The sequence below is a fragment of the Protopterus annectens genome, chromosome 9.part0, assembly GCF_019279795.1.
Source record: "Protopterus annectens isolate FY-2018-M chromosome 9.part0, PAN1.0, whole genome shotgun sequence".
Lineage (NCBI taxonomy): Eukaryota > Metazoa > Chordata > Ceratodontiformes > Protopteridae > Protopterus > Protopterus annectens.
Genome location: NC_056743.1, coordinates 1,351,901,270 through 1,351,929,023, shown reverse-complemented (window position 1 = coordinate 1,351,929,023; position 27,754 = coordinate 1,351,901,270). Strand labels below are relative to the sequence as shown.

Genomic DNA, 27,754 nt, shown 5'->3' with positions numbered 1-27,754 from the left:
AAAGAACAGAAAGCTCTACTAGCAACATAAATCTGAATACTTGGTTTTCTACCGATTGGTGACTTGGGGTATATGGTTACTAAAGAAAACCCTGCAATGATGATGCCTTATACCACAGTTATGGTGTTTTAGGGGTGCACTTTCAGACTTTCTAAACAGTATGTTTCAGTTAGCAAGACAGTAAAATAACAATCAGGCATTAGAAAAAGTAACATTATCACACATTAGTGTAACAGCTCTGCATTTTATCAATATATTGGCAAGCACAACACAACAGCAGAAAACAAATAATTGTTAGGCTACATAAGCGTAACTACTTACTTGTTCTTTTCCAAATGGACCTTGTACTCCCTGCCATCTACAGGAATGACATAAGAAACTTGATCCTAAGCCAAGAAAAAAAAAACATTACTATTATTTAAACAACAACAAAGCGATGTATTTTGGACTGGGTCTACAATAAACATATGTGGCATTTTTTTAAAATTGGTTCAGTTAAAAAAACTTTAAATGTAACCTTGTTAATAACAAGACTCTCCACCGCCCAGTAATCAGCTCATCACAGTACCTTAAGTGCTATATTTTTTTCTTCATTATAGGGTACAAAATGCTCTTCTCGACAAACTTACAGTGGGTAAAAATAATTAAGTCTGCTGTCTTGGATTGATACAAAGGAACAGTAACTTAAAATATGTCAGAATACAAACAGGGTAGCATCACAAATTAGTAACTGAGGTATGGGAGATGAATATGTACTCATAAGAACATGTTGTCAGCATCACACAAAAAGTACGGCCTGGGCCATTAAGCTGTTAGAGCAATAAAAGAGGTATTTTTCTTAAACAGTGTGCTTTATTATCAGTATAATTACTGGAGTTTCCACTCATCTTCATTACAGTCACCTCCTTTTGCAAGTAGTGCATCTGTCCGCTAGGAGAGGCACAAGCTAACAACATAGCTAATAATAATAAGTTATGTCTTACCATAACATTCCATGTTAGTTGTCTTCTTCTCGCCTTCTTTCTTGCTGGATGGGTTCGGAGCCTATACTATAGCTCGAGAGCTATTTTTACCGGCTCGAGGCAGCCTTATATCCCACAATACCATGCGCTAACTCCCCAGATCTCGTTTGGAAGCTAAGACATAGTATAAAAAGTAATATTATAATAATAATATTATAAACCTCTTTTATGAGTACAGATTACCTGCTAGTAACACTAAGGATACCAGGAAAGACGCAACATATTGTATCTCCAGAAATGGAAGGACTCAGAACCTCGAGTCTATCCAGGCTAGGGGGCAGGAGGGAGGGACGTAAGAAAGAAGGCGAGAAGACGACAACTAACATGGAACGTTATGGTAAGACATAACTTCTTAATGTTAAGTTGTCATTCTCGCCTTCATTCTTGCTGGATGGGACAGTGTGTCCCTAGCATCTTAGTCCTGGGTGCTCAATGGAACAGACTCCTGAGTACAGTGGAACCAAAATCAGCTCTATTTCTGGAGGCTAGATCAAGCTTGTAATGGGCAATAAAGGTATGTTTGGACGCCCATTTAGCTGCTGCACAAATGGCATCTAGTGGTAACCTTGCTTGAAAAGCCACTGAAGTTGATAGTGCCCTGGTTGAATGAGCTTTAGGCCTAGAGGGTAGTTGCCTGTGTCTCAACTCAAGGTAATAATAGATGTCAGCCATCTGGAAAAAGTAACTTTTGATACCGGAAGCCCTTTCTTGCCTGCAGCATAAGAGAGGAAGAGCTGGTCTGACTTTCTGAATTGTTTTGTCCTGTCTAGGTAATACCGTAATTGGCGATGAACATCTAATGAATGTAATTTTTGTTCAGCCCTGTTGGTATAGTCTGGGAAAAAGACGGGCAAATCAATGGAGTGGTTTAGATTTGCTTCCGATAACACTTTTGGTAGGAAGGAAGGATTTGTTCTGAGAGTTACTCTATCTTTATGAAAAACCAAATAGGGAGGACGGACAGATAAGGCTTGAAGTTCCGATACCCTTCTGGCAGATGTTACAGCTACTAAAAACAGCATTTTCCAAGAAAGAAGTTTGAGAGAGCAAGAAGCTGCCGGTTCAAAAGGGGGTAGAATTAGTGAGGTTAGGACTAAATTCAAATCCCATTGTGGGGGTGGATCTTTGACTGGAGGTCTGAGCAACAAGATGCCTTTGAGAAAGGCTTTACAGAGTTTGTGGGACATAATATTTGCTTCTGAGAATCCAACATGAAAATTAGCAATGGCCGCTAATTGTACTCTGATAATGGCCGATGACCCTGAATGAAAAAGCTCCGCCAGAAAGTCTAGAACCTCATGAATGGGTGCATGGAAAGGATCTAAGGATCTAGTTTGTGCCCAGTGTGAAAAACGCTTCCATTTACTCGCATAAGTCTTCCTAGTATTGGACTTATGGGAAGCCAGAATGATATCACTTACAGGAGGAGAAATAAGGGGAAGCCTGGCTATGGCTGGAAGTGGAGCAACTAAGCTGTGAGGTTGATGGAATGCAAAGACTGATGCAGCTTGCCCGTGAGGTGGGTCAACAGATCTGGAAGGGGTTCCAGATGCCAAGGCTGTTCCAGCAGGTATTTGTGCAGGAACGGGAACCAAACTTGTCGAGGCCAAAACGGGGCAATGAGGATCATTTTGGATCTCAATGCGGTTGCTTTCTGAATTAGTTGCGGGATCAATGGAAAGGGAGGAAAGGCATAAAGAAGACCCCTGGGCCAAACGTGAACAAGAGCGTCTCTGAGGGGCTGGCCTGGTAGAGGAAAAAGTGTGAAGAAGTCGAGGCACTTGCTGTTTTGCGGAGTTGCGAAAAGGTCGCAGCAAGGCTGGCCCCACTTCCGAAAAATTCCGCTTGATTTAGAGACCACTCGTGAGGCATGAGGATAGTTCTGCTCAATCTGTCTACTATGACGTTGGACTTCCCGGGGATGTGCGTTAATATCAGAAACCGTTGAGATGAAATCGCCCATTGCCAAAGTCCGAGTGCTTCACGACAGAGGGGGTAGGACCTTGTTCCACCCTGCTTGTTTATGTACCACACCACAGACATATTGTCCGTTTGAATTGCTATAGTCCCCGTGGGAAGAGAGCTCTGAAGGGCCTGCAACGTCAAAAGCACCACCCTCATCTCCAGGACATTTATGTGCAGGTGGCATTCTGACTGTTGCCAAGTGCCCTGGACGGCCCTGCCCTGATAATGCCCCCCCACCCGATCGGGGAGGCATCCGTTGTGACAGTGGCAACTGGAGGGGGGGAGAACAAAGGGTCTGCCCTGAAAAAGCTGAGGGGAAACCATCCACCAGGAGAGATGTTTCTTGCAAGATGGTGTTATCAAAATGTTGTGGGTCATTGGCAGCTGTTGAAAGGACCACTGAGAAAACAGCATCCACTGAAGGAGTCTCATGTGGAAGCGGGCTAATGGAAGTAGAAGAATCGCCGCTGCCATGAGGCCCAACACTTTCAATACTAGCTTGACTTGGACTCTGCTGGGCTGAAACAGAAGCTGAACATTCCGCCTTATGTCTGTCACTCTCTGCAGACATTTCTGTGGTGTTTAATACGGCGCCTATAAAGTTTATACATTGACAAGGCGACGAGGAGGTCTTTGCAAAATTTATAGAAATACCTAGGCTGTTGCAAAGTTGGATAGTATAATCCCTGGCCATTATGAGATCCTGTTTGGTGGTAGCGGAAATGAGCCAGTCGTCTAAGTATGGAAACACCTGGAATCCTTTCTGTCTCAGGTGAGCCATGACCACTGCCAAACATTTGGTGAACACCCGGGGGGGCTGTGGTGAGACCAAAGGGCAGGGCCCAGAATTGAAAATGACCGACTCCCAGCCGGAAGCGGAGAAACCTCCTGGAGCGCCTGTGTATTTTTATGTGGTAGTACGCATCCTGGAGGTCTAACGAGCACATCCAGTTGCCTCTGCCCAAAAAGGGTAGAATGGAATGCAGTGCTACCATCCGAAATTTTGTCTTTAATACATAGTTGTTTAACCTGCTGAGGTCCAAAATGGATCTCCAATCTCCTGTCTTTTATGGTACCAAAAACAATCTGGAGTAGATTCCAGATCCTAGCTGATCTGCTGGGACTGCCTGGATGACTCTTTTGTTTAACAGCTTTTTTATTTCTAGCTGAGCCTGACCCCTTTGTGCGGGTGGTACGTCTGGTGGAGGTTTTGGCGGTTGTACCGGAGGGAAAGTGAAAGGAATTTTGTAACCCTCAGATATGATCTTCTGTACCCATGTGTCTTGGGAGATGGATTGCCAGGCTTCCGGGTACAGAGATAATCTTCCCCCGACTGTCTCCGAAGGCGGACAGTCGGGCAGCTTCTCAGGGATGCTGAAAGGGTTGGTCAGGGAAAGATTCCCTGGAACCCTGGTTCTGTGGACCCCCTCTGCCCCTGGGGCAGCGTCTGTTATTATTCCCCCCTCTGCCTCTAGGGGGAAATTCACCACGTGCGGCAGGCGCGACTCCCTGTGGTTTGCAGAACCAAATCTTTCCACCCCTCTGTCCTTTAGAATAGGGTCTAGAAGGCGTGGAAAAATGGACTCCCACGGCAGAGAGAGTCTTACCATCTTGCTCACATATGATGAGGGTATTCTTCACCTGAGGCCCGAACAATTCTGAGCCGTCAAAGGGGGTGTTGGTGAAGGACGCCTTGAAGGGGTCGGCAAAGTTACAGAGTCGCATCCAAGCGTGACGTCTCAACGCAATGCCTGTGCCAGCGGCCCTACTCGCTCCATCGGCTGCATAAGAGATTAGCCGCATGGAGGAGTTAACAATGGAGTTCAGGGTAGCCAGCTGAGAGTTTATTTTGTCCATAAACCCCTCAGCAGAAGGATCCTGTACCGTTTCATCCAGCTCTGTGAGCAAGTCTCTCTGAAGGCGGGTGAAATGACATAAATAGTTCAGCGATTGCATAGAAAATGTCGCTGAAGCAAAGGTCCGCTTGCCGTACCTGTCCATGGTCCTAGACTCTTTGTTAGGAGGATGAACAGATACAGAAGGATCAGCTAATTCCTTCTTAGAGGCTGCTGCTACCACCATAGCATCAACTGAAACACCTTTGGTGAGAAAGGATTTGTCATCTGGTGCAGAAATAAATTTAGAAGGCCTCCTAGGGGTAGGTTCCATTGAATCAGGAGCTGCCCACACCTTTCTAGCCACTACCTCCATTAGTGGGTCGAAAGGGGGAGACACCCAGGAGGTGGAAGGGCGAGATCCAAAGGCGTCAAGATAAACAGACTCGTCCTCGGAAGGTTTGAGAGTGGACCAATTTCCCCTCTGTCTTAGGATCTCCAGGATGTCTGAAAAGGAGACATCCTCAGAGGGGGATCTGGGGGAACCCTCCGACTCATCCAAGTCGGTGTCCGACATGACAGACTAGGGGGAGTCTATGTGCTTCCTCTTGCACTTTCTTTTCCTAGGGGGTTCCCCTGAAACTTCAGGGGAACCCTCGGAAGAGGAGAAGACACCCAAAGTGGGTACCTTACGCTTTGGATCTCTGCTGTCGGGTATAGGAGGGTGACCAGAGACCGTAACAGGCACTACAGAGGGAGGAGCCGCAGAACTTAACCTTGGAGTGGGCACTGGGTCCAGCACACTCCTCATCACCTCGAAGGCTCCCCTATCAGACACCAAAGGTAGCCCCGGCTCCGAAGAGGCCGGAACCGACCCCGGAACTGACAGAGAAGGCTCCGAGAATGATGTCGGGGCCGAACTAACCAGAGCCGAAGATCCGAGAGGGAGAGGGGGGTCAGACAAGGGTCCGATGCCACTCGCCCCCTCGGAGCAGACAATGGAGTCCCGGCGCCCGGACCTCTCCACGGACGGAACCAATAAAGAGGTCAGAGCCGACAACACCGGAGCTGAAGGAGGGGGTATCGGCTCCGACGTGGGCAAGGTCACGGTTCTGACGAACTCCGGCTCTGAACTCGATAGATGAGTCGGAGGAGGAATGGATAACTGTATCGAAGGAGCCACAGTCTGGTGAGATGGGCTCTGAAGCATTTCGGCCAGCGCCTGAGATTTTATGAGTCTACTGACCACCCTCTCGATGTCGTGGTCGGACAGCCTGGAAGACCTCGATGAATGAGTCCTATGACTCCGCTCCGATAGGAGGGGGGACCTCGGAGCCGATCTGACGGACTCTAAAGAAGGGGACCTAGAGCGCTTGCGCGCTGGGGTCGGCTCCGATGATGGTTTCAAAGCGGAACCCACTTTGCTCGCCTCGGAGCCAGCCAGAACCGAGGTCGGAGCCGTCTCGACAACACCAGCCCTCGGCTCAGAAGATGGAGCCGAGGGTTTGGCGGTTTTTGATGACTTCCCCAAGCCGGACTTGGACGGGGAGTCATCAGGCTTTAACAAACCCCTTAGAATGAGCTTGTTACACCTTTCCTGCAGGACTCTTGAACTAAATCCATGACAAACGGAACAAGAGTCCTGCAGGTGTAAAGGCCCCAAGCAATAGACACAAGAAGTGTGACAGTCTGTCAGAGACATTTTCTGACAGCACGAGTCACACTTCTTGAATCCCGAGACCTTAACATCTTTGGACATTGCCCTAAAGACAGTCACTCAATCAGCACACACACTCACTCACTTACACACAAGGGGGAGATGAAGGGGCTGACTAAAACAACAACACACACACACACAGGGGTGAGTAAAGAGAAAAAACTAAAGCCTGTAGGCCTGATTATAAAAGTTAACTATAGGGGTGGGTAGGGCTTACGAAACAAACACTATTAAGTAATAATATCGATAGGGAACAAATGTAGGGAAAATAACCTAATAAACTACCTCAAAAAATAGAAACTTTGTTGAAAATTCCTTTACTGACCTGAGCCGGTAAAAAAGGCAACCTCACAGCGAAGCGGCAAACGAGATCTGGGGAGGTAGCGCATGGTATTGTGGGATACAGGGCTGCCTCGAGCCGGAAATAGCTCTCGAGCTATAGTATAGGCAGAGTCGGAGCAGAGGATCGGCTCTGAACCCATCCAGCAAGAATGAAGGCGAGAATGACAACTTAACATTAACACCAACAGAGACAAGCAATGCTGTCCCCAGTCATATTCTGTAACCAGGTCCTGAGCCCAGTCAATAATCGCAAGTGTCTTACAATTTTAAGAAAACTCAAGTCAACAAAAGCTAGCTCAAATAAGAAGTCTTGATTTTATTCAAAAAAAAAAAAAAATCATTTACTTGGGTTTAGTTAACTTGCTCTTCTTCTTGCGTGCAGTACACTGAAGTACAAAATGCCAACAAAAAAGGTGAACTTTGTTCAGTGTTTCCCTCTTAACCAACAATACTATCAGGTAACCAAAATCTTTCTGCAACATACAATAGTACCGCTGCACCAGAGAAGGAACTTACGGTCTGTATTTATAGATCTATCAAGTCTGACATCACTTATAGGCAAATGTTTTCAATTAGTTCATCTGAAATGTTTACCAATAATATCTTTAAAAAAATACTTGATCCACCCTATCAACGCTCTACTCGTACAGCAACTTAATTTAGTTCTACTCAAATGAGGCTGACACTGGATCCAGACTTCACTATGTGGATTTACTTCAGGGTTTCAGTACTATCTCTCACAATTGTATTATATCATGACTTAATGCACTTCAAACTAATTGTGTGCAGTTTCTTGGACAAAAATATTCGCCCTATGGCAGAATTTATTCAGTCCGCATTAAAAAAAAGTTTCACTCTTAAGAGCATTAACAAAGGCATTCCTCAGGATATGTGCTACGTCTCTTCTTATTCAATATCTTTAAAGTTCTGACAACTGAAATCCCACGAATAGGGCACTGTAAAGCTGCAGAGAACTGCAGAGCAAGAGAAGTAAGCATGTCATTAGATATACTTTGTCCTACAAGATGCAAACCATTTAGTTTACTTGATCAGACAAAAAAGACAAACTGCAACATAAAAAATGTTAGTCATTCTAGCATGAATACCTCAAAGTACAAAAAGAGTTAGTTTTAGCCAAAAGTTGGGAGCCTATGACAAAAAATAACCAGAGATCCTACAAGAAGTATTCAATATATTATGGAACTTTTAAGAAAATTTGCATAAAGCAGACACATGGGGAAACGAAGAAAAGGCACAAATGGAAATACTTAAGACTTAATTACGCCAAAGTTACAGTAAGATGTGGCTCAACACCTAATAGTTACAGGAAAAGACAAGATAAAAATGGTTGTGTTATAAACAATCAACAGGCAAGTCTCCAAGAACAGGCAGTATTTCTGTGGAAATTTGGAAGTTAGGAGGAAAGAAAGTGAAAGATGCATTTTAAGAATATTTTAAACCAACATCTTGGAAGAAAGTTAATGTAAAGATCCTTCAGATTCAGCTTCATATAGACTAATTTAAATTTTAAACAATGACTACAAAGGGTTTATGTCTATATGAACCAAGAGAATTGCAACAATGGTACAAAACCTAAGATATGGAAAAATGTGATTTTTGGAGGAGAGGCAAACATTTAACAATATTAACAGAGCAATGATGATCCAGGGTTAGCAGATTTAAGACACTGCCATTACTGCTCGGTCTTGATGTAGGAGCAGCATTCAATGTAGTCAGCTGGAAACGGCAATGGTAAAATTTGCATTCACAGATAGAATAATACGGCCAACAAGGAGAACACATGATGAGTCACAGGCAAGAAGTAAGGTAAAAGTATTCATCGCTGACAGCTGTTTTGAATAGAGGAACCAGGCAGGGATGTTGTCTTACCAAACTGTTATCTGTGTTACATTTAGAGCCAGTGATGCAATAAATAAGAAGTTATGTACCTACCATAACGTTCCATGTTAGTTGTCTTCTCTCGCCTTCTTTCTTGCTTGATGGGTTCGGAGCGATCCCGGCCGACTCACTGCTTTAGCTCGAGAACTCCTTTTACCAGCTCGAGGCAGCCCCATATCCCATGATGCAAGGCAGGAAGTACCCAGATCTCGTTTGTTGACAAAGGGCAATAACACCAAGCATAAAATACTTCCCAAAGGAAGAAGAAACTTACAGATGGAAAAGGACCAGGTCTGAATGGTCTTTAGCATAATAGTTTCTTATACAAGGTCTGTCCAGGCCAGGGGAAGGAGGAATTCGCAAGAAAGAAGGCGAGAGAAGACAACTAACATGGAACGTTATGGTAGGTACATAACTTCTTAATGTTAAGATGTCAATCTCGCCTTCATTCTTGCTTGATGGGACCGTCCCTAGCACCTCTATCCTGGGTGGCTCAATGGAACAAACTCTTGAGGACTGTAGAGCCAAAACTGGCTCTGTCCCTGGAGGCCAAGTCCAATTTGTAATGGGAAACAAAAGTGTGAGGAGTGGCCCAAGTGGCGCTGCACAAATAGTGTCCAAAGGCAGTCTAGCTTGAAAGGCTGTAGAAGTAGCTAAACTCCTAGTTGAATGTGCTTTAGGTTTTGAGCACAGCTGTTTTCCCCTGATATAAATTTCAGTGATGACCGAAGAAAGCCATCTGGACAAAGTCACTTTAGAAACAGGAAGGCCTTTTTATTATCCGCATAGGAAACAAAAAGTTGATCAGATTTTCTAAATTTTTTTGTTCTGTCCAAATAATATCTAAGCTGACGGTGAACGTCAAGATAATGTAGCTTTTGTTCAGCTCTATCTGAATAGTTAGGAAAAATACAGGAGATCAATGGATTGATTCAGATTGTTTTTGAAGCAACCTTAGGCAAAAAGGATGGATTAGTTCTCAAAGATACTCTGTCTTTGTGAAAAATCAAATAGGGTCGAACCGAAAGAGCATGAAGTTCAGACACCCTCCTGGCAGATGTAATAGCCACTAGGAATAACGTTTTCCAAGAAAGATATTTCAGGGAACAAGAAACAGCTGGCTCGAAGGGGGAAGAATCAAGGATGTCAGCACTAAATTTAGATCCCACTGAGAAGGGGGATTCCTGATTGGAGGCTTTAGTAGGAAAATTCCTTTCAAAAGGCCCTGCAGAGCCTATGGGACATAATATTATGATGTGCTATCCCGACATGAAAATTAGAAATAGCAGCCAACTGAACTCTGACTGTGGAAGAAGAGGAGCCTGCATGAAAAATCTCTGCTAAGAAGTCCAGAACTGCCTGAACAGGGGCAGTAAAAGGATCAATATTTTGGGCCTTAGCCCAATAAGAGACACCTTCCCATTTGCCTGTGTAAATCCTCCTGGTAGCGGATTTTAGTGAAGTTACTATGATATCTCTAACTGGGTTAGAGATCAAAGGAAGCCTGGCTAAGGAAGGAAGTGGAGCAACCATGCTGTGAGGTTGAGAGAAGGGATTGACCGGTGCAGCTGACCGGATTGGTGAATCAGTAGATCTGGCACTGGGTCCAGATGCCACGGCTGCACCAAAAGGTGATGATGGAGGAACGGAACCAAACTTGTCGAGGCCAGTAAGGGGCAATGAGAATCAATTTGGCTCTCAAACGGTAGCTTTCTGGATCACCTGAGGGATCAGAGGAAATGGAGGAAGGCATAAAGAAGTCCCTGGGGCCAATCCTGGGTCAGAGCGTCTCTGGGGATGGCCTGATAGAGGAAGAGGCTGAAAAAGTCTGGACATTTGCTGTTTTGGGGAGTAGCAAAAAGATCGCAACATGGGTGACCCCATTCCAGAAAAATCTCTTCCGCTATGGATTGCTTGAGAGACCACTCGTGAGGCATGAGAATAGCTCTGCTCAATCTGTCCGCTATAATGTTGGTTTTCCCAGGGATATGCGTTGCTACCAGAAACCGATGAGAGGAGATCGCCCATTGCCAAAGTCTGAGCGCTTCTCGACACAAGGGGTAGGACTTGGTTCCGCCCTGTTTGTTGATATACCAAACTACAGACATGTTGTCTGTGTGGACTGCAATTGTCCCTACAGGAAGAAAGTCGTTGAGGGCTTGCAACGTTAAAAGCACTGCTCTCATCTCCAGGACATTTATGTGCAGATGGTACTCTAACGGTTGCCATGTCCCATGAACCATCCTGCCCTGATAATGACCCCCCCACCCGATCAGGGAGGCATCCGTGGTGACAGTGGCTATCGGGGACGGAGGTACAAAGCACCTGCCTTGGTGAACCTGAGACGATGTGATCCACCAAGCAAGATGTTCTTTGCATGTTTGTGTCACCAGAATCTGGTGACGCATTGGGAGTTGCTGGTATGACCACCGCGTGAACAGCATCCACTGAAGGAGGCATGTAGAATCGAGCCAGGGAAGAAGAGTAATGGCCGCAGCCATGAGACCTAATTTTAGAACCATTCTGGCCTGTACTTTCTTGCTGGCCAGAATGATCCTGACATGAGTCTGAATGTCTGAAACTCTTTGTTCTGTAAGGGTAGCTGACATCCGAACAGTGTTTAAGTTTGCGCCTATGAAGGTAATAGACTGGCAGGGCGATAAGGATGACTTTTCGAAGTTGACTGAGATGCCCAAATGAGAACAAAGGTCTATTGTGTAATCCCTGGCTTGTATAAGCTGATGCCTGGTGGTGGCTGACAGGAGCCAGTCGTCGAGATACGGAAACACCTGGAATCCTTGGCGTCTCAGGTGAGCCGTGACCACTGCCATGCATTTGGTGAACACTCTGGGGCTGTAGTGAGACCAAAGGGCAGGGCTCTGAACTGGAAATGACTGGACCCCAGCCGAAGCGGAGAAATCTCCTGAGCGCCTGTGAATTTTGATGTGATAGCACGATCCTGAAGATCTATTGAGCACATCCAGTTGTCCTTCTGTAAGAAGGGCAGAATTGACTGAAGAGTGACCATTCGAATCTTGTCTTCCTGACAGACTTGTTGAGTCTGCTGAGATCCAATATTGGTCTCCAGTCTCCGTCTTTTGGGGACCAAAAGAACCTTGAGTAGATTCCGGCTCTGAATGGTCTATTGTAACTGGCTGAATGGCTCTTTTTGCAGTAGTTTTGCGATTTCTAACTCTGCAATGTCCCTTAGACCGGTGGTACATCTGGAAGGGAACTTGAGGGAAGGGACTTTCCTCGAAAGGAATTATGTAACCCTTGGATATGATCGACTGTACCCATCTGTCTTGAGTGAGGGAATGCCAGGCTTCTGGGTACAGTGATAATCTTCCCGACTGCCTCCAAGGAGGGACAGCCGGGCAACACCTCAGGGATGCTGAAAGGGCTTATCAGAGAGGCTCCCTGTTTCCCTGGTTCTTGGACCCCTCTGCCTCTAGAGCGGCGTCTGTTGTTGTTACCCCTCTGCCTCTAGGGGTAAACTGACCACGTGAATCCGTGACTCCTTGGGATTGGAACCACATTTTCCCACCTTTCTGTCCTTTGGGATAAGGCCTAGAAGGGGTGGAAAACGGACTCCAACAGCAGAAAGAGTCTTGCCGTCCTGCTCGCACCTGGTCAAGGTCTCCTTCACCTGAGGGCCAAACAAAGCTGACCCATCAAAGGGAGAATTTGTGAAGGACGGCTTAAAGGGATCCAAAAATCACATAGCCGCATCCAGGCTTGGCGTCTAAGAGCCACACCTGTGCCTGCGGCTCTACTCGCTCCATCCGCAGCATAAGATATTAGCATGGAGGAGTCAGCAATGGAATTGAGGGTTCCTAGCTAAGCAATCTTTTCTTGAGCCCCTGCAGCTGTAGGATCCTGAACTACTTCTCCCAGCTCCTTCAGGATATCTCTCTGGAGTCTGGTGAAGTGACAAAGATAATTCAGCAACGCATAGCAAAGGTCGCTGAGGAAAACATCCGCTTGCCATTACCTATCCATGGTCCTAGAGTCCTTATTAGGAGGATGGACGGGCACGGAAGGATCTGCAAGTTCCTTTTGGTGGCCGCAGCCACCACCATGGCATCAGCGGGACACCCTTGGTTAGGAATTGTTTGTCACTAGGGGCAGTGATAAATTTAGAAGGCCTCCTAGGGACTGGCTCTACAGAGTCAGGAGCTGTCCACGCTTCGTGCAATAACCTGCATAAGGGGGTGAAGGCGGAGACACCCAGGAGGTGGAGGGCCGAGATGCAAACGCCTCTAGGTATACTGACTCATCCTCAGAGGGATTGTTGGTGGGCCAGTTTCCCCCTGTCTGAGAAGTTCTAGGATGTCTGAGAAGGAGACATCCTCAGAGGGGATCTAGGGATCCCTCTGACTCATCAAAGTCAGTATCGAAGTGACAGACTCGGGGAGTCTACATGCTTCCTCTTACAAGTCCTCTTCCTAGGAGGATCTCCCGAAACATCAGGAGAATCCTCGGAGAGGGAAATTCCGAATGGGGAAACCTGAGGCGGAGGATCTCTGGGTCCTGTAGCAAGAGAAGTGGCAGAGATGTCAACAGGTACCATAGAGGGTGGAGCTACGGGAACAGACTGCTGACTGATACCAGTGGCCAGTACACTCTTCATCACCTCGAATGCTCCCCTCCCAGGCAGGTCCGAGAGAACCCGCCAAGAGCTAGGAACTCCAGGAACCACCGAAGGGAAGTCTCCGAGGCAGATGTCGGAGCCGAGCTCACCAAGGCCGAGGCTCCAAGGGGAAGAGCGGGCTCGGACAAGGGTCCGATGCCACTCACCCCCTCGGAGGAGACCATGGAAGCCCGACCACGAATCCCTCTAAGGAAGAGGAGATAAGAGTAGGGGCTGAAGGAACAGAAGGGGTATCCGCCCTCCAGCCGTAGCAGTAACCATGCCCGTAGACTCCAACTCCAAACTCTGGGGTAGAGTTGAAGGAGGAACTGTAACGGGTGTGGACCAACAGTCGTCTGCTGAGACGGACTGTGCAACATTTGGGCCAGTACCTGTGACTTGAGTAATCTACTGACCACTCTCTCAAGGTCATGATCTGACAACCTGGATGACCTTGAAGATCGGCTCCGATGGCTCGCTCCGATAGAAGCGGCCGAGCGAAAGTATGGGCACCAAGGAAGGAGACCTAGACCTCTTCCTGGAATGGGCCATAGGAGCCGATACTACTGATCCTGTCGGCACCGACTTCGGAGCCGACAGAACTCGATGTATCGGCTCCAGCCGGAGCCGATACAGCCACCGTAACGGTGTCCCGATCGGAGCCGACACCGATGCTCGCCACATGGGTGTCGGAGCCGATCGGAGCCGACATCGGCGGTCAAAACAGATTCGCACCGATAGCCATCGGCGCTGTGGATCCAGAATCGGCTCCAGCGGGCCGATCTCGACTCACGAGTCGGAGCCGAGGCCGCAGGCTTAGAAACAGAAGCCTGGGCCTTGGCAGTTTTAGTTGACTTCTGTGGAGCCGACTTAGCCGGAGAGCCCTCCGGCTTAAGAAGACCCCTGAGAATCAACTTATTGCGTCTCTCCTGCAGGACTCTCTGGCTGAAGGAGTGGCAAATAGCACAGGAGTCCTGCAGGTGAAGAGGGCCCAAACAGTACAGGCAAGAAGTGTGACCGTCTGTCAGAGACATCTTCTGACAGCACGAGTCACACTTCTTAAAACCTGAAACCCTCTCCTTAGACATGGTGCCTAACACAACACACACAGACACACCAGTCAAAATTAAATTAAACAAATACCAAGAGGTATTTTATAAAAAAAAAACACCAACACACACACCCTAACAGGGGGGGGGATGGGATAGGGAAATTGACTAACTAAAAATTAAAAGAGACAGGATTTCTGTCAGAAAAGGTAGAATTAAAATTAAACTATCAAAAAATTAGTTTTAAACTAAAAAGGGCTTGAAATATCACAAATGTGATCTACTTACCAGTAGCTGTTAAAGAGAAGACCTCCCGAGATCTGGGTACTTCCTGCCTTGCATCATGGGATATGGGGCTGCCTCGAGCTGGTAAAAGGAGTTCTCGAGCTAAAGCAATGAATGGAGCCGAGGATCGGCTCCGAACCCATCAAGCAAGAATGAAGGCGAGATTGACAACTTAACATCAAGGGATTCACAAATTCAAGGATGCAACTGATATGGTTTTGAAGACTATTTTGACCCTGAAAAATCATGAAAAGGACATATTCGTGCTGTGGAACATTTTGAGAAAGCTTTGAGTCTTTTTGAAGTATAAATAAAGAAAAAACAAAGGCTTTAGCAGCAAATGAGGCACCCACCCATGAACTGATTGAGCAATACTCATACTTAACAGGACATGATAATATGAAACATTCTAGGAGTATGGATTAAAATAATTCTGTTATGGCAGTTAAGAATATGCAGGAAGAAACTAAACAAAAAATTATACAAAAGTGAGAAACTGGAAACTGCTGATTATAGATACAAATAGCAAGCTACAAGCAGTGAAAATGTTTCTTCCCCTTAGTCTTAGCTACAGATCAGGAATACTTTAATCCAGCAAGGGGGATGTGGATTATATGTGAGGGGAATGCAGCAAACATTTAGTGGCATAAACTGATTCTGCCCACAATACAAGGTGGTACAAGATTACCTAATTTGAATAGGTACTTCAGAGCCACGCAGTTAAGGCTCATATGCATCATTCAAGCAGAAGATTATAAATCAAATTAGAAAAGGATGATGAAACTGTGTGGGAGTGATCAAGACAAAGACTAGGATTCATGAATGCAAGTGCTTAAGGAAAAAACAACCATAGCAAATATTATATTTATAGCAGCAGAAAGTATTCTGAGAACTAAGCCAGTGCAGGAATGGAGAAAGGAAATTTTTACCAATAGGTATATCTGGAAGGAAGGTTTTAGAAAATAGGCAAGAGGGGACTAGAATCTACTGGAGAAAATTAAAGGAACTAAAACACTGGGAGCAAATAACTTGTCAAGAAAAGATAACAGAGTGGGAGGAAGCTAAACAGATTATAGGGAAAGCAGTCTCTAACCTGCAGTTCAATCATGGATTGATAACACACTAAAGGCAAAAAAGAAGGTGGGGTCTTAAGTGGAAAAAACAGCTCTTACTGAGTTTTTAGCTGAGTCATGAATAAAAGCTACTAAACTGACAATCAGTAGGCATAAAAATATTGCATGATAATTTCAAAAGTCAATCAAAGGAGGTTAGAAAAAATGGTAGAAAACAAATTGGAGTCAGCAGGGCCACACCAGAGGAAGTACGGGTCTAATAAGGGTGCTCAGTCTTTCTGCCATAAAAAAACATGCACACAGTCACAATATGATTTGAAGGAAAACGTGAAGAATCCAGTGTTAACTCCTGAAAAGAAATAGAACGAATGAAATGCAACTGCAGAACTTTGTGCAAAGCTTTGTTTTATAATGGGAAAGTGATGGTTATTAACTATTCATTTTATTGCCTCTGTTGATCTCAAGTCTAACCCCAAGTACAGCACCAGACTGAACTTTTAGATTTGATGTCATCACTAATGTCTGTGGCTGACTGACATTTGAAGATATTTAGAGCTACAATACAAGGCACCCTGGAGAAAAATTAACCAGCTACATGGGGACACCAAGTCTACCCATATCTCATATTTGTGCAAAGCAAAGGCAGTACTGAAACAGACTGCAGAGAAACAAAAGAAGCAGCAGTATACTGGGATAGAATATTGTATTAATGGGGGCTTTACTTGTAAGTTCAGGATGAGGAAATAAGCTTGGTAGAATTAAATACTAGCAGCCAAGTACATTAAGGCTGTGGTCAGGGCAAGCAATTCAACTAAGCAGAGAAGAACAGCAGAATTTGGTGATATTTTACAATGGTAAAGATTTTGAAAAGTTAAAGTTTTAATGCAATATACAGAGTCACATTACAATAATATAAACCACAAGTGCCTTCTTGCACATAGGTATCGTGGCTGAAGCACTGCTGCATGACTGTATCTGATCTCATTTTAAATTAGTTAAGTGGGATTAGGGTCTGGCCTCCACTTATACAGAACAGTACAATAAGAAGAGACTGAAGTAAAATACGCAAGAAACACAACATGCACAAGTTACCATGGCAAAATTTAGGGTACATTACATAGCATAAAACTTAACTAGTGCATGTATGCAGTGCTACACAACTGGTACCAATCCCTCTTGACAGAAGGAAACTTCAGCAGTATATGCTTACAGTATTACAGAAATTTTAACAGAAAATAACTTACCCAGGGAAGGAAAGTGGGCATCATTTTACAATACTCCCCCTCCCCAGGTGGAAAAATCTTTTGAAAATAGAATCATCACGACAACTGGATGGGTATTAAAATGAAGTTTATGTGCCTCAGTATTGCAGATCCCCTATCAACCACATATTTTCCACTAACACTATTTGTAAGGTGGATGGGTACCACCCTCTACAACATCAAGTAGTTCTAAAGAGTTAAGGCATGCCAGCCCACTTCACAAATTGTATATATGGAAATTCTAATTCACAAATAAGGTTGCAGCAACATGCAACATTAACTTCTAAGTTACATTAGCCATTTTTGGGAAGAGCAGCTACATTAAAATTAAACTAGAAAGCTTGACAAGAAGTATGCTTTGACAGAAAAGGTAACAAAACAGATGACTGTCAACAATGACATTTAACAACCTAAAGGATAAGCAACAGCAGCTTTAAGATCCTTGTATTCCTTGTAAACAACCTGATAACCCAGGAAGAAGGAAAAAAAAAACAGTTCAGATTCCAAACAAGAAATGGCTAAAGAAATGAAAGAAAAGTTACGTTTTTGTCAACAAGGGTAGTTATATGGAAACTGGTCTTTATTTCTTCAAGGTAAAGATGAAGCATCACTGTAAATGACAACTGATAGACCTATACAGATGATATGGCCACATTGTATAGTCTGAGGTGTAAATGTCTGAAATTCAAGTTACGTGCTTACCATAATGACACATCTTCATGAGCCATGTCCATCTAGTTCAACCATTAGGACTACCTGCTACAGGCAGTAGTCAGCTCAGCATCTGAAAACTTTCCTAAGCACAAACTCCTCCCCCCACTCACATAATCTTAATACTTCATTCTGTTCTTCTAACCTCTAGAGTTTTCCAGAAGAGCAAGCAGCAACAAGCATACAAAAAACATATAACCAATTTTCTAACTTACCTCTAGGCTTCACCATTAAGGGGCAAGAGAAGGTGAGTGGAGATGCTGAAGTGGCAGACATGTAGCCCAAAGATCTACTATTAAGGTAAGTATACAACACTCGTACCACAGGTGATCCAGTCCATCTACTTCAGATGTTAGAACAGATTCCTTAACTCTTTGTCTTAGGTAGTATCATGACATAATAGCTCCAATGAATGGAAACCCAAAGAAAAACCTATACCCATCAGATCACATCCAGCTTACAGAGTCTTTCTAATGTAGGCAGAGATGACCATGTACCACAAATCTCATCCAAAGACAGCATTCCTGAAGGCTTGACTGGGGGGCCATCACTCTAGTAGAATGTACCTTAGGACTGTTACACAAATTTATATTATTTCTGATAACAGTATATGATGTACACAGAAAGCCACCTAGACAGAGTGGTTAGCTGTCTGTCAGATCGCATCCAGCTTACAGAGTCTTTCAAATGTAGGCAGAGATGACCATGTTGCACAAAACTCATCCAAAGACAGCATTCCTGAAGGATTGACAGGGGGCCATTGCTCTAGTAGAATGTACCTTAGGATTGTTACACAAATTTATATTATTTCTGACAACAGTATACGATGTAGACAGAAAGCCAACTAGACAGAGTGGTTAGCTGTCTTGTCAGATGCCAGGATCCATCAAATCACTCAAGCTCTCAAGTCACTAAACCACAAGTGCCAGTATGACTATCATAGTCCATGTGGGGCTGAATGACTTGAGACATACCTCACTGGACTATATAAATACAGACATGATTGAGCTCTCAGATTGTGTGTCAATGGCAGAAATAAGCCTAGCTTTAAGCAGCATTCTACCTTCTCCAAGGATAGTGCCACAATACAAACAAAAAATGATTGACTAACAACTGGCTTAGCTTCTAGTGTCAGTCCAAGGGAATCCAATATCTGTCAGCTGACGAAAACATGGCCAACAGGCCACTCAGCTTTGCCAGAGATGGTCTGCACATATCTCCTCTAGACTTTCAGATACTGGCAAAGGCATTAGCCACCTCTACTGTGCCTTTTTTAGGCAGTATCAAAATAACCAACCTCCAAAACACAATAACAATCCTCTCTCGATAAACTCAAGGTATTGCTGCTTAATGCTAACAGTCTAAACAAAAAACTGCACTCCTTGGAAGCACTCCTCACTTTGGAAGATGCTGATGTCTGTGCAGTAGAGGCAAAACCAATTGCTGTGCAGTAGAGACATAGTTGAAAGGCATGGAAAGCACCCTGGCTGTGCAGGGCTACAATGCTTTCCATACATTCAGATCAAAAACTGAGCGTGAAAGAACTAAATGAGGAGGCGTATCCATCTTTATTAAGGACAAGTACACCTTGAGACTAGTCAAACAGTATGATTGTCTTGAGCTACTCTCCCATGTCCAATTAACTATAGGCAAAGCCCCCTACCATATCATAGATAGTTATAGGTTCCCCACCAGGAAACAGGAAAAACATACCACATACCTGGGCTTACTGAAGTTAGTTGCCATACAGCCCAACACCTTACTCATGGGAAATTTTAATTATCAAACCATCAACTGGGAAAAGTACACAACCACAAACATGCTGGCTCAGAAGTTGACTGTCAACGCAAATTCTCTGGAATAGCTAGTCAGTACACCACCCACAACAGGCGCAAATGTCCTGGACATAGTGCTAACATGGGACAGCACTGCTGCATCACCCCCCTCTCCATGTGATGTCCTCCCTGGTAAGATTGTAATGTAAATCAGTCTCGTTCAATGTAATTATACGACCAGATACCCCATCAAGCTCAAAAATATTTAAGAATTTTTCTAAGACAAATTTCCTCCTACTAAGTAATGGTGTAAGATGTTTCAAAGCCCCCTTGAACACGAACTTAGACTCAGAGGTGTACACCAATGCCCTGTATAACCACTCAAGCGGTTGTAAAGAATCGGCTGTATCTAACAGGATTAAAGCCAGGTCTTGCAGAAAAAGCAAACCACCCTGGTGGACTTCTAGTGTAAACAGGCTATACAACAACAGAAAGAACAAGAAGTAACTGGCTCAGCAGAGGAAGAAATCCCTCTCAAGTTTACACAAACAAATTAGAGATCTTGTTAAATCTGCCAAGGCTAATTACTAAGCAAAAATAGCCTCCCTAGCAAAGGGATATTCTTTAACTACGTCCGAAATCTAAAATGAAATACCCAGCTATGTGCTGAACTGGTTGTGGATGGCACCACCCATATTCAACCAGAGGTAACAGCCAACCTATTAGTTGACAGATTTGGTGAAAACGTCAACTCCACACACACCCCCCCCCCGGTCCCCATCAGTCATCTCCCAAAGTGTATCTACCACCATTCCTCAGCCTATTAGCTCAAGACAGCAGGATATCGGCACTCTCCAAGGCCAAAAACACAGCATCGATAGGATCAGTCAACATCCTGGGTAGGCTTTTAAAAAAACAACTTAAAACATGACCTAGCAGGCCCACTTGGATCACTGTTTAACCACAGCCTTAGAACGGGCTATGCTCCAGCGGACTGGAGGACAGCAACAGTAATCCTTCTGTACAAAGGGGGACCAACAACCAACCCTGGGAATTACAGGCTCATAAGCCTGACCAGCCTCATCTGCATGGGCATGGAAAGAATCATTATGGACCTTATTAACAAGGACAGAAGTAATCTCAAAACTCTGGACCCAGCCCAGTTCGGATTTGTTAAAGGTAGATCATGCCTGTTAAACATGGCTAACTTCCTTAAGAAAGTCACCAAGACCCCGGATGAGGGTGCATATACTGCCTATCTTGACCTAGCCAAGGCATTTGACACAATCCCCCACTCAGGTATTATAGAGCAACTCTCCCAATTGGGAATTAACTCCTACGTTACCAGGTGGGTAGCCAACTAGCTCACCAATAGGACACACACTTTCAAAGTGAGTGACTACACCTCTAGCAAAAGACCAGTCACCAGAGCAGTACCACATGGTTCTGTGCTGGGTCCTTTACTGTTCAAAATTGATTTCTTAAAAGTCCAGGCAAACTTGGATTGCCTGTGGCTGACCAAGTTCACAGACAATTGCAAATTGGGAGCAATCACCGACTCCCCCAACAATGCTAATACACTGCAGACAGGGTTATCACAGACAAATGACTGCTACCAAAGCCACAGATTAAAGCTAAATGCAAAAAATCCATTATTATTCCCTCTGGAGAAGCAAACATCCCTGCTAATTGCATTAAAGACAGTACCCCCACCCTCCCAAGTATGGACCCAGTGGTAAGTCACCTGGGTACTCTGGTTGATAGCAATCTGAATTTTGACTACCACATATCCACAACAGTAAGAAAATCCTTCTATGTGATACGTCTTACAAGTAAAGGCATTGCATCTAGATCTAACACTGTTATAATTCCATTATACTCAGTACTCATCAGACCAATAATTAAGTACAATGCTCCCTTTTGTATGTACCTCACCAGACACCTGCAACAAATGGAGAAACCACAGAAGTTTCACACCAAGAAATTACAGGGTACACAAAAGTCTTACATGGAAAGACCGAAAGCCCGGTCACTTTATTCGGTCTCCTACAGGTTGCTAAGGGGAGACCTGTGTCTGGCTTTCAGGCAGTTTCTGACCCAGTCCTGAGGGAAATGCTACACATTTGTAAATCAAACTGCAGGAGGGTCAATTGCTACAGGGATCTTAACCTAGCCTTTGACATTATTAGGTCATGCTGGAGAGTGAGATACATCTCCCAGGGATTACCACTTCTCTAGAACACGCTTCCAATTCACGTGAAACAGAGACCCTCCCTGACCCTCTTCAGACACAACCTAGATCAATGGATGAATGACTGCAAATTCACTTCTGGGATGGTGCTCATGGTCCCTGCTGGACAGAGCAAGTCGGTACTAACTACCATAGAGCCTTATCTCTGTGAACTTCACTCACCTAACCACAGACAACTAGGGCAAATTGGGATAAATGTGGCTAGGGTTCTAGGGCCGTTAGCCTATGAACCTATGTTTTTTGACACTTTCTGGTCTGGCTTGATTTGTTACTTGTATGTAGTGCAAAATGCTGATCATTTTCCTGATTTTTTTTTCTTTTTTTTTGCTCAGGTTAAGAAAAAATATCTGGTGATGCACATCCAAACACTGAAAGAGTAATGAGAATAAAAGAATGGCAAGTTAATTGGTTGAATTAAATTTGTCTCAAAGGCTACATTCAGCATAAAAGATGGGTTAGTATGCAAGAACTTGACGTATAAATGAAAAGCATGTATAAAACACAAAGCTTGTAACTCAAACTCTTCTTGCTGAAATCACTGCTACCAAGAATGCAGTTGTTATGAATTTTAAGTCTGTTTTGGAAAATGGTTAAAAAAAATAGCATACAGGATTCTTTCACTATTGGTCTTAGCAAAAAGAAACCCTACAGAAAACCACTGCATACATTTACAGAGGTCAAGGAAATAATATTCAGGCCAAGGTGAAAGTCAAATACAATGGCTAAATTCACTGTCAATGGGAATAGTGAAAACCAGAACTGAAAATCAGAGACATTTAACCAAACAAGGCAGAAGATGTAAAGGGGTCCAACCCTTGGGAAGTTACCCAGGGAAAAAAACCCTGACACTTACTGTTATGAGTCAACCTGCTTAAAGGTCTGAGAGCTCACTGTTGAAATGGTAGCACTACAAAAAAGGTAGAAACTGCAGAAAAAGCCTCCTTTCACCCCCCCCCCCATACATTAAAAGCCAACTCCAGGATAGCCATACCTCAGAGAACAGAGAATATTCCAGGAAATGGCCATCTCGGAGTTAATATATGCAAGTCCATTTTTTCGGCAATCCAGTCTGTGTTTCAGAACTTGCTCTAGCTTTTCCCCAACATTTTAAATGGTTATCATCTCTTGTTATATGTAAGGATTTACATCACCCTAGGTGGGTAAGCAGCCATGACCATTATCAGAGGTGGAAGAACCTTGTGATTAGACAAAGGAATTGGAAGTCTTGGTGATGCTTCATGGACGGATAGGTCAGAAGAGTTCTGAATGATTTCAGGTGGAGACATTTCTTCATTAGGTGAGGCCAAATCAGGAAAACCAGAATTTCAGTGCCAGAATGAGGTTATCAAAATGACCTTGGCCCTACAGTTTTGTGGCTCTTTCCAAGAAACGTGTAATAAAGGTAAATTTTATGGTAATCATAGAGGTGTCCTGTCGGTCACTCATGACCTACAGCATTCCTAGATGGCTGTCCCACAGGCTGGGGGGGATTAGGGAGGGAAAGTTGCTGCATTTAGTACTAATCAGAGAGGCAGACGGGTCTCAGCAAGGTTTCTCCCATAGTGGAACAGAGTCCTCACCAATGAAAGACTTGCTTACTCCAACAGCTGAGCATTTCCCCTACACATTTGACCTGACCAGGAATATGCACTGCTAAAAGAAATGGACACAACAAGACTGTCCACTCCTAAAACCTCATGGATTCCTGACATAGGGACAGGAATGCATTCCTCCCTGCCTGTTAATACACAATTACACAGCAAAGCTGTCAAAGTGGGTGGCAAAAGCACCTTGAGGAAGATGGTCTTGAAAAGTTTGCAAAATCGGGAAGACCACCCTCATTTCCAAGATTCTTCTATGCAAGCTGGTCTTTGTCCATGACCATGCCCACTGCAGTATCTGTCCTACATTAACTCCCACCACCCCAGGTTAAATGCATCAAGGTGAATGTCACTAGTGGTAAAGGAGGACAACAAGAGCTGTACTGAACCAGGCTGAGTAATGGAGCCATAAAGAAAACAGACACTTGCAAACATGAGAAATTCTGAATTGGGGTGATATGGAACCTGTCCACTGAGATCTGTGAACTTTGAGGCCCAATACAGGACTCTCATGAGGAGCATGGTGAAGGGAACATGAAAATGGCACTGTGGTAAAGAATTATGACTTTCACAGACAGAGCTACTATAACAGTCACTGAAGAAAGCTGTAGCTGTTTCAGTGACTGCAGAACTGCTGGCCTTGCAAAATAAGTGATTCCAAGTCACATCCCACACCAGCAAATACTTGTAATAGCTCCATCTGGGTATTGCTTACCTTGATCTACCAAATTAGAACAACTGAAGTAGGAGCTCTCCTTCTAGAAACAAATAACTCAAGAGTGGGGGGCTTGTTATTAGTCAACTTTAAAAATATAGAAAAATCCTTATCAAGAATCTCTGGTAAGCTTCCAATGTGGACATGCACTTTGTGAAAAACATGGGGGCTGTTGTAAGAGCCAAAAGCAGTGCCTGAAACTAAGTGACTGGCTCTGAAACAGAAATCTCCTTAACTCCTTTGCAATTCTGTTGTGCAGGCAGGAGGTCTAGAAGTCCAAGGATTACATCCAGTAGACACCAGAAATGAACTGCACCATGACCCATTTGAAATTTCACTTCTGGTATAAACTGGTACAGATTGTGAAGAACTAATATTGCCATAAAGTACTCTGTGTTCTTTGGACCCAAAAGGAATGCTGAATAATATATGGACCTACTCTGGTCTAGTGGGATCTCTTGAGCTGCTCTTTTTATTAATAGGTTCTTAGCTTCATTTTAGGAAAAGCCTTTGACTATAATGGTCATTATCCACTTGTCCTGTACAATTGTCATCCGTACACACAAGAGGAGGGAGACTCCAACTTCAAATGCCTCCACAAAGCGACAATCAGGGAATCACTCAGGCATTCTATGGCTAAACACCCAAGGAGATGTGCCAGAACCCTTTTGCTGCTTACCTCAGCTTTGTTGAGGGTAAAAATTCTGGAAGCCATCTCATCTGCACTGGTCTTTATCACCATACTGGTTAAATTCTTGCTTTTCGCTCTTTTAAAATCATAATTTCCTACTACTCATCCGAGTTTGGAAGAATGTACACTGAGGCATGGAAAGCTTCCAGGCTAGCGCTGGTTTCTTTTACCTTTGGACCAAAATGATCAGTACCAAGAAAGAAGGCACTAGTGAAGGCCACCACAATGATGCCAGGCATGTCTACATATCATAATGCTTCTTCTGGACATCATCATTACTCTACAGACTCCATTATGTGCTAGTTACATCTGAGGTTTGACAACCAGTGGCAATTTCTGTGTTAAGTCTCTTAACATCTGCAATGTGCAAATCATCTTATCAGTGAAGTTACACTGAAAAATAGATCATGTAGGGAAGACAGCTCAACTTACTCACTGAAAAAGTGGTGGTTGCATAAACGTGCTTCACAAAATGATCCATCATCCCATCAGATCAAAGAAGGTCCAGATATTATCTATAGAGTCCCTTTTTACAGCCATCACCACCACTATGGAGTTGTCCAGAAGAGTCCTCATTCAACATTCCTAGTTCTTCGGGGACTGGAAAATCTTGTCTAGTCTCCCTGGCACGGAAACTACAAAATTAGACTATTATCAGGTCCTTTGCATGGTAAGCACATCATTCCTCTTACGTAGCTGTCCCTACAGACAAGTTGGATGTCCGGGGGGGGGGGGGGTGAAAAATCTCCTGCAGGAGCTCTTCTATCAAAGAGATGGATCTATTGCCCCAAAACACCCCTATTTCTCCTTAAATCTGGAACTGCCTCAAAGTTGGGGTTGTCAGGAGAAAATGTTGGGGAATAGTCTTCATCATCTATACCTATTATCTGGAATGGAAGATTAACGGGTGGTCTCCATGCTTCCTTTGACACTTCCCTTGCCTCAGCACATGAAGAGGAACTATTAAAGGATGAAGAACAACAACCTGGTCTGGACATGCAGTGTCTACACCATTATCAGCTTATCACCTTTCTAACTCCTCTGCCTCTGTCTCTCAGGAAGATATAGGGGTTAAGGACCATACCAATTCAGAATTGGACACTGTTTGTTTAACCAGTGTTGCTGTGCCAAGTCCCTGTCCATCTGTACAGGTTATAACAGAGAGTCTTAATACCTCACGTCCAGAAGTTTTGAGAGCATCAATGACAAAAGAAATCAATGTCAGCCCAGTAGCAGTAGCACCAAGGCCTCTAAACTTACATGCATCTGGCTTCAGACCCAAGGACTTGGACACTGCTGACACCCAAAATAACCAAGAAGGTGTTAAAGCCATTACTTGCATCAATGACTCAATGTCATGACCTCTGGCTCTAGCAAGATATTCAGAGTCTAGCTTATCAACACTGATGGGCCCAATGACAGCAGAAGTGATTGGCAAAAATCAACAATGACAATGGAACCTGCAGTGGGTGCACTAGCTGAGTGTACCATCACTGAAAAGGGTCTGGTGAGGTGGCATGAAGGTGGGAGGGAGGAAAATGACACTCTTACTGCCCCAGAAGAAGGAAAGAAGAGGATGCCCACTGCCATCTGAGACTTATCCAGTGTCCTCATCATCATTTTCCAGTCTGAGATCGGCAGAGAGAATAAGACGACTGCACCAACAAGGCAGACTGACGCTCCGATGGAAAAGCTCTAGTTAGCTCAGGTTCAGAGGCAGAAGAAACGCTGCTAATCCTTTTACATGTTATTAACTCTTCCACTACAGCTATTTCTATACAAGATTTTCACATCCATGACACTTCCTCGGTATGAATCTCTACACATTTTCAGTACTCAGTAAATCAATGTCAAAATCTACATGATGCTTCCCTATTCCCTTTACATGTTTTCCCACCTAGGGGTAACCCCTCCAAAATGAAATTGTTTGGGTTACCTGCTCAAAATCAAACCTTTTACAGTACTCTTGCAAACAAGACCAAACCACAACACATAGAAGTGCTTACCTTCAACAGGGATTTTATAGATGCAATTCTTGCATATTTTAAACCCTGACTCTCTAGCCAGACTTGCATTTTTAAACCCTGATTCTATGCCCCGCTTATCACTGAACAGAAAACAGTGTAGACACAAAACACGACAGACTACTTGCTAATGCAAGGTATAGAAACAATTCAAAAATCTAGAAAGCAGTCCAAACAGCACAAGGGGAAAAATCTCCAGTACCAGCTCTACTACATATAAAACAGGAACCCTCTACAAAAAAAGGAAAGATGTGACCTGGGTGATGTATTAAAAGATTAAGTAAGGAATAAATCTAAAGAAAATCAGACAAATATCACCAAAACGACCAAAATAACCTGAGGCAAATTTTCTGATGAAAACTGTTCAGTGGCAAAAGACATCAGAACAGGGGAAGCAGAAAGCATTACGGGAATAGGGAAATGAATCTGATCCTACAGAAATTTTCAGATGCTAAGTGGGCTGCTGCCTGTACCAGCTAATTCCATTGGCTGAAGCAGATGGACTGCATCATATAAAATGCATGTACTTTGTTAAAAAAATACTGATTTTTGCCAGATAATTGAAAGTGTGTGCACATTTCTCAAAAAAACAAAAAGAAACAAAGAAAGACCCATGTGCTACTCATTCACTAATTTTCTTACTCAGCATCCCAAAGAAGCTGGAGCTTATCCCCACAAGCAATGGCTACAAGGCTCACATCCCACCATGGAATGGAAGGTAGGCCACTGTAGGAGAGAGACATGTACACACACGCACACCTAAGATGATCAACAGTTCTACTGGTATGTCTTATGGATCCAGGAGGAAAGTGGATACCCTCTTGAAATCGACACAGAAAAAAAATGACAGACACCCCAGCTACAAAACAAAACAAAGAACCAAGCAGTGCTAGGCAGCAATGCT

General features: G+C 44.1%; 1 protein-coding gene across 1 annotated transcript in view; it reads right to left on the bottom strand.

Moving 5' to 3' along the window:
* Nucleotides 1-27,754, bottom strand: part of ADAM9 (ADAM metallopeptidase domain 9) — a gene marked incomplete in the record, with an annotated part of 1,887,510 nt that overhangs the window by 1,653,572 nt on the left and 206,184 nt on the right. The window contains 1 exon segment of the mRNA XM_044084336.1: nucleotides 322-386. Coding sequence (XP_043940271.1) covers nucleotides 322-386 — 65 coding nt within the window.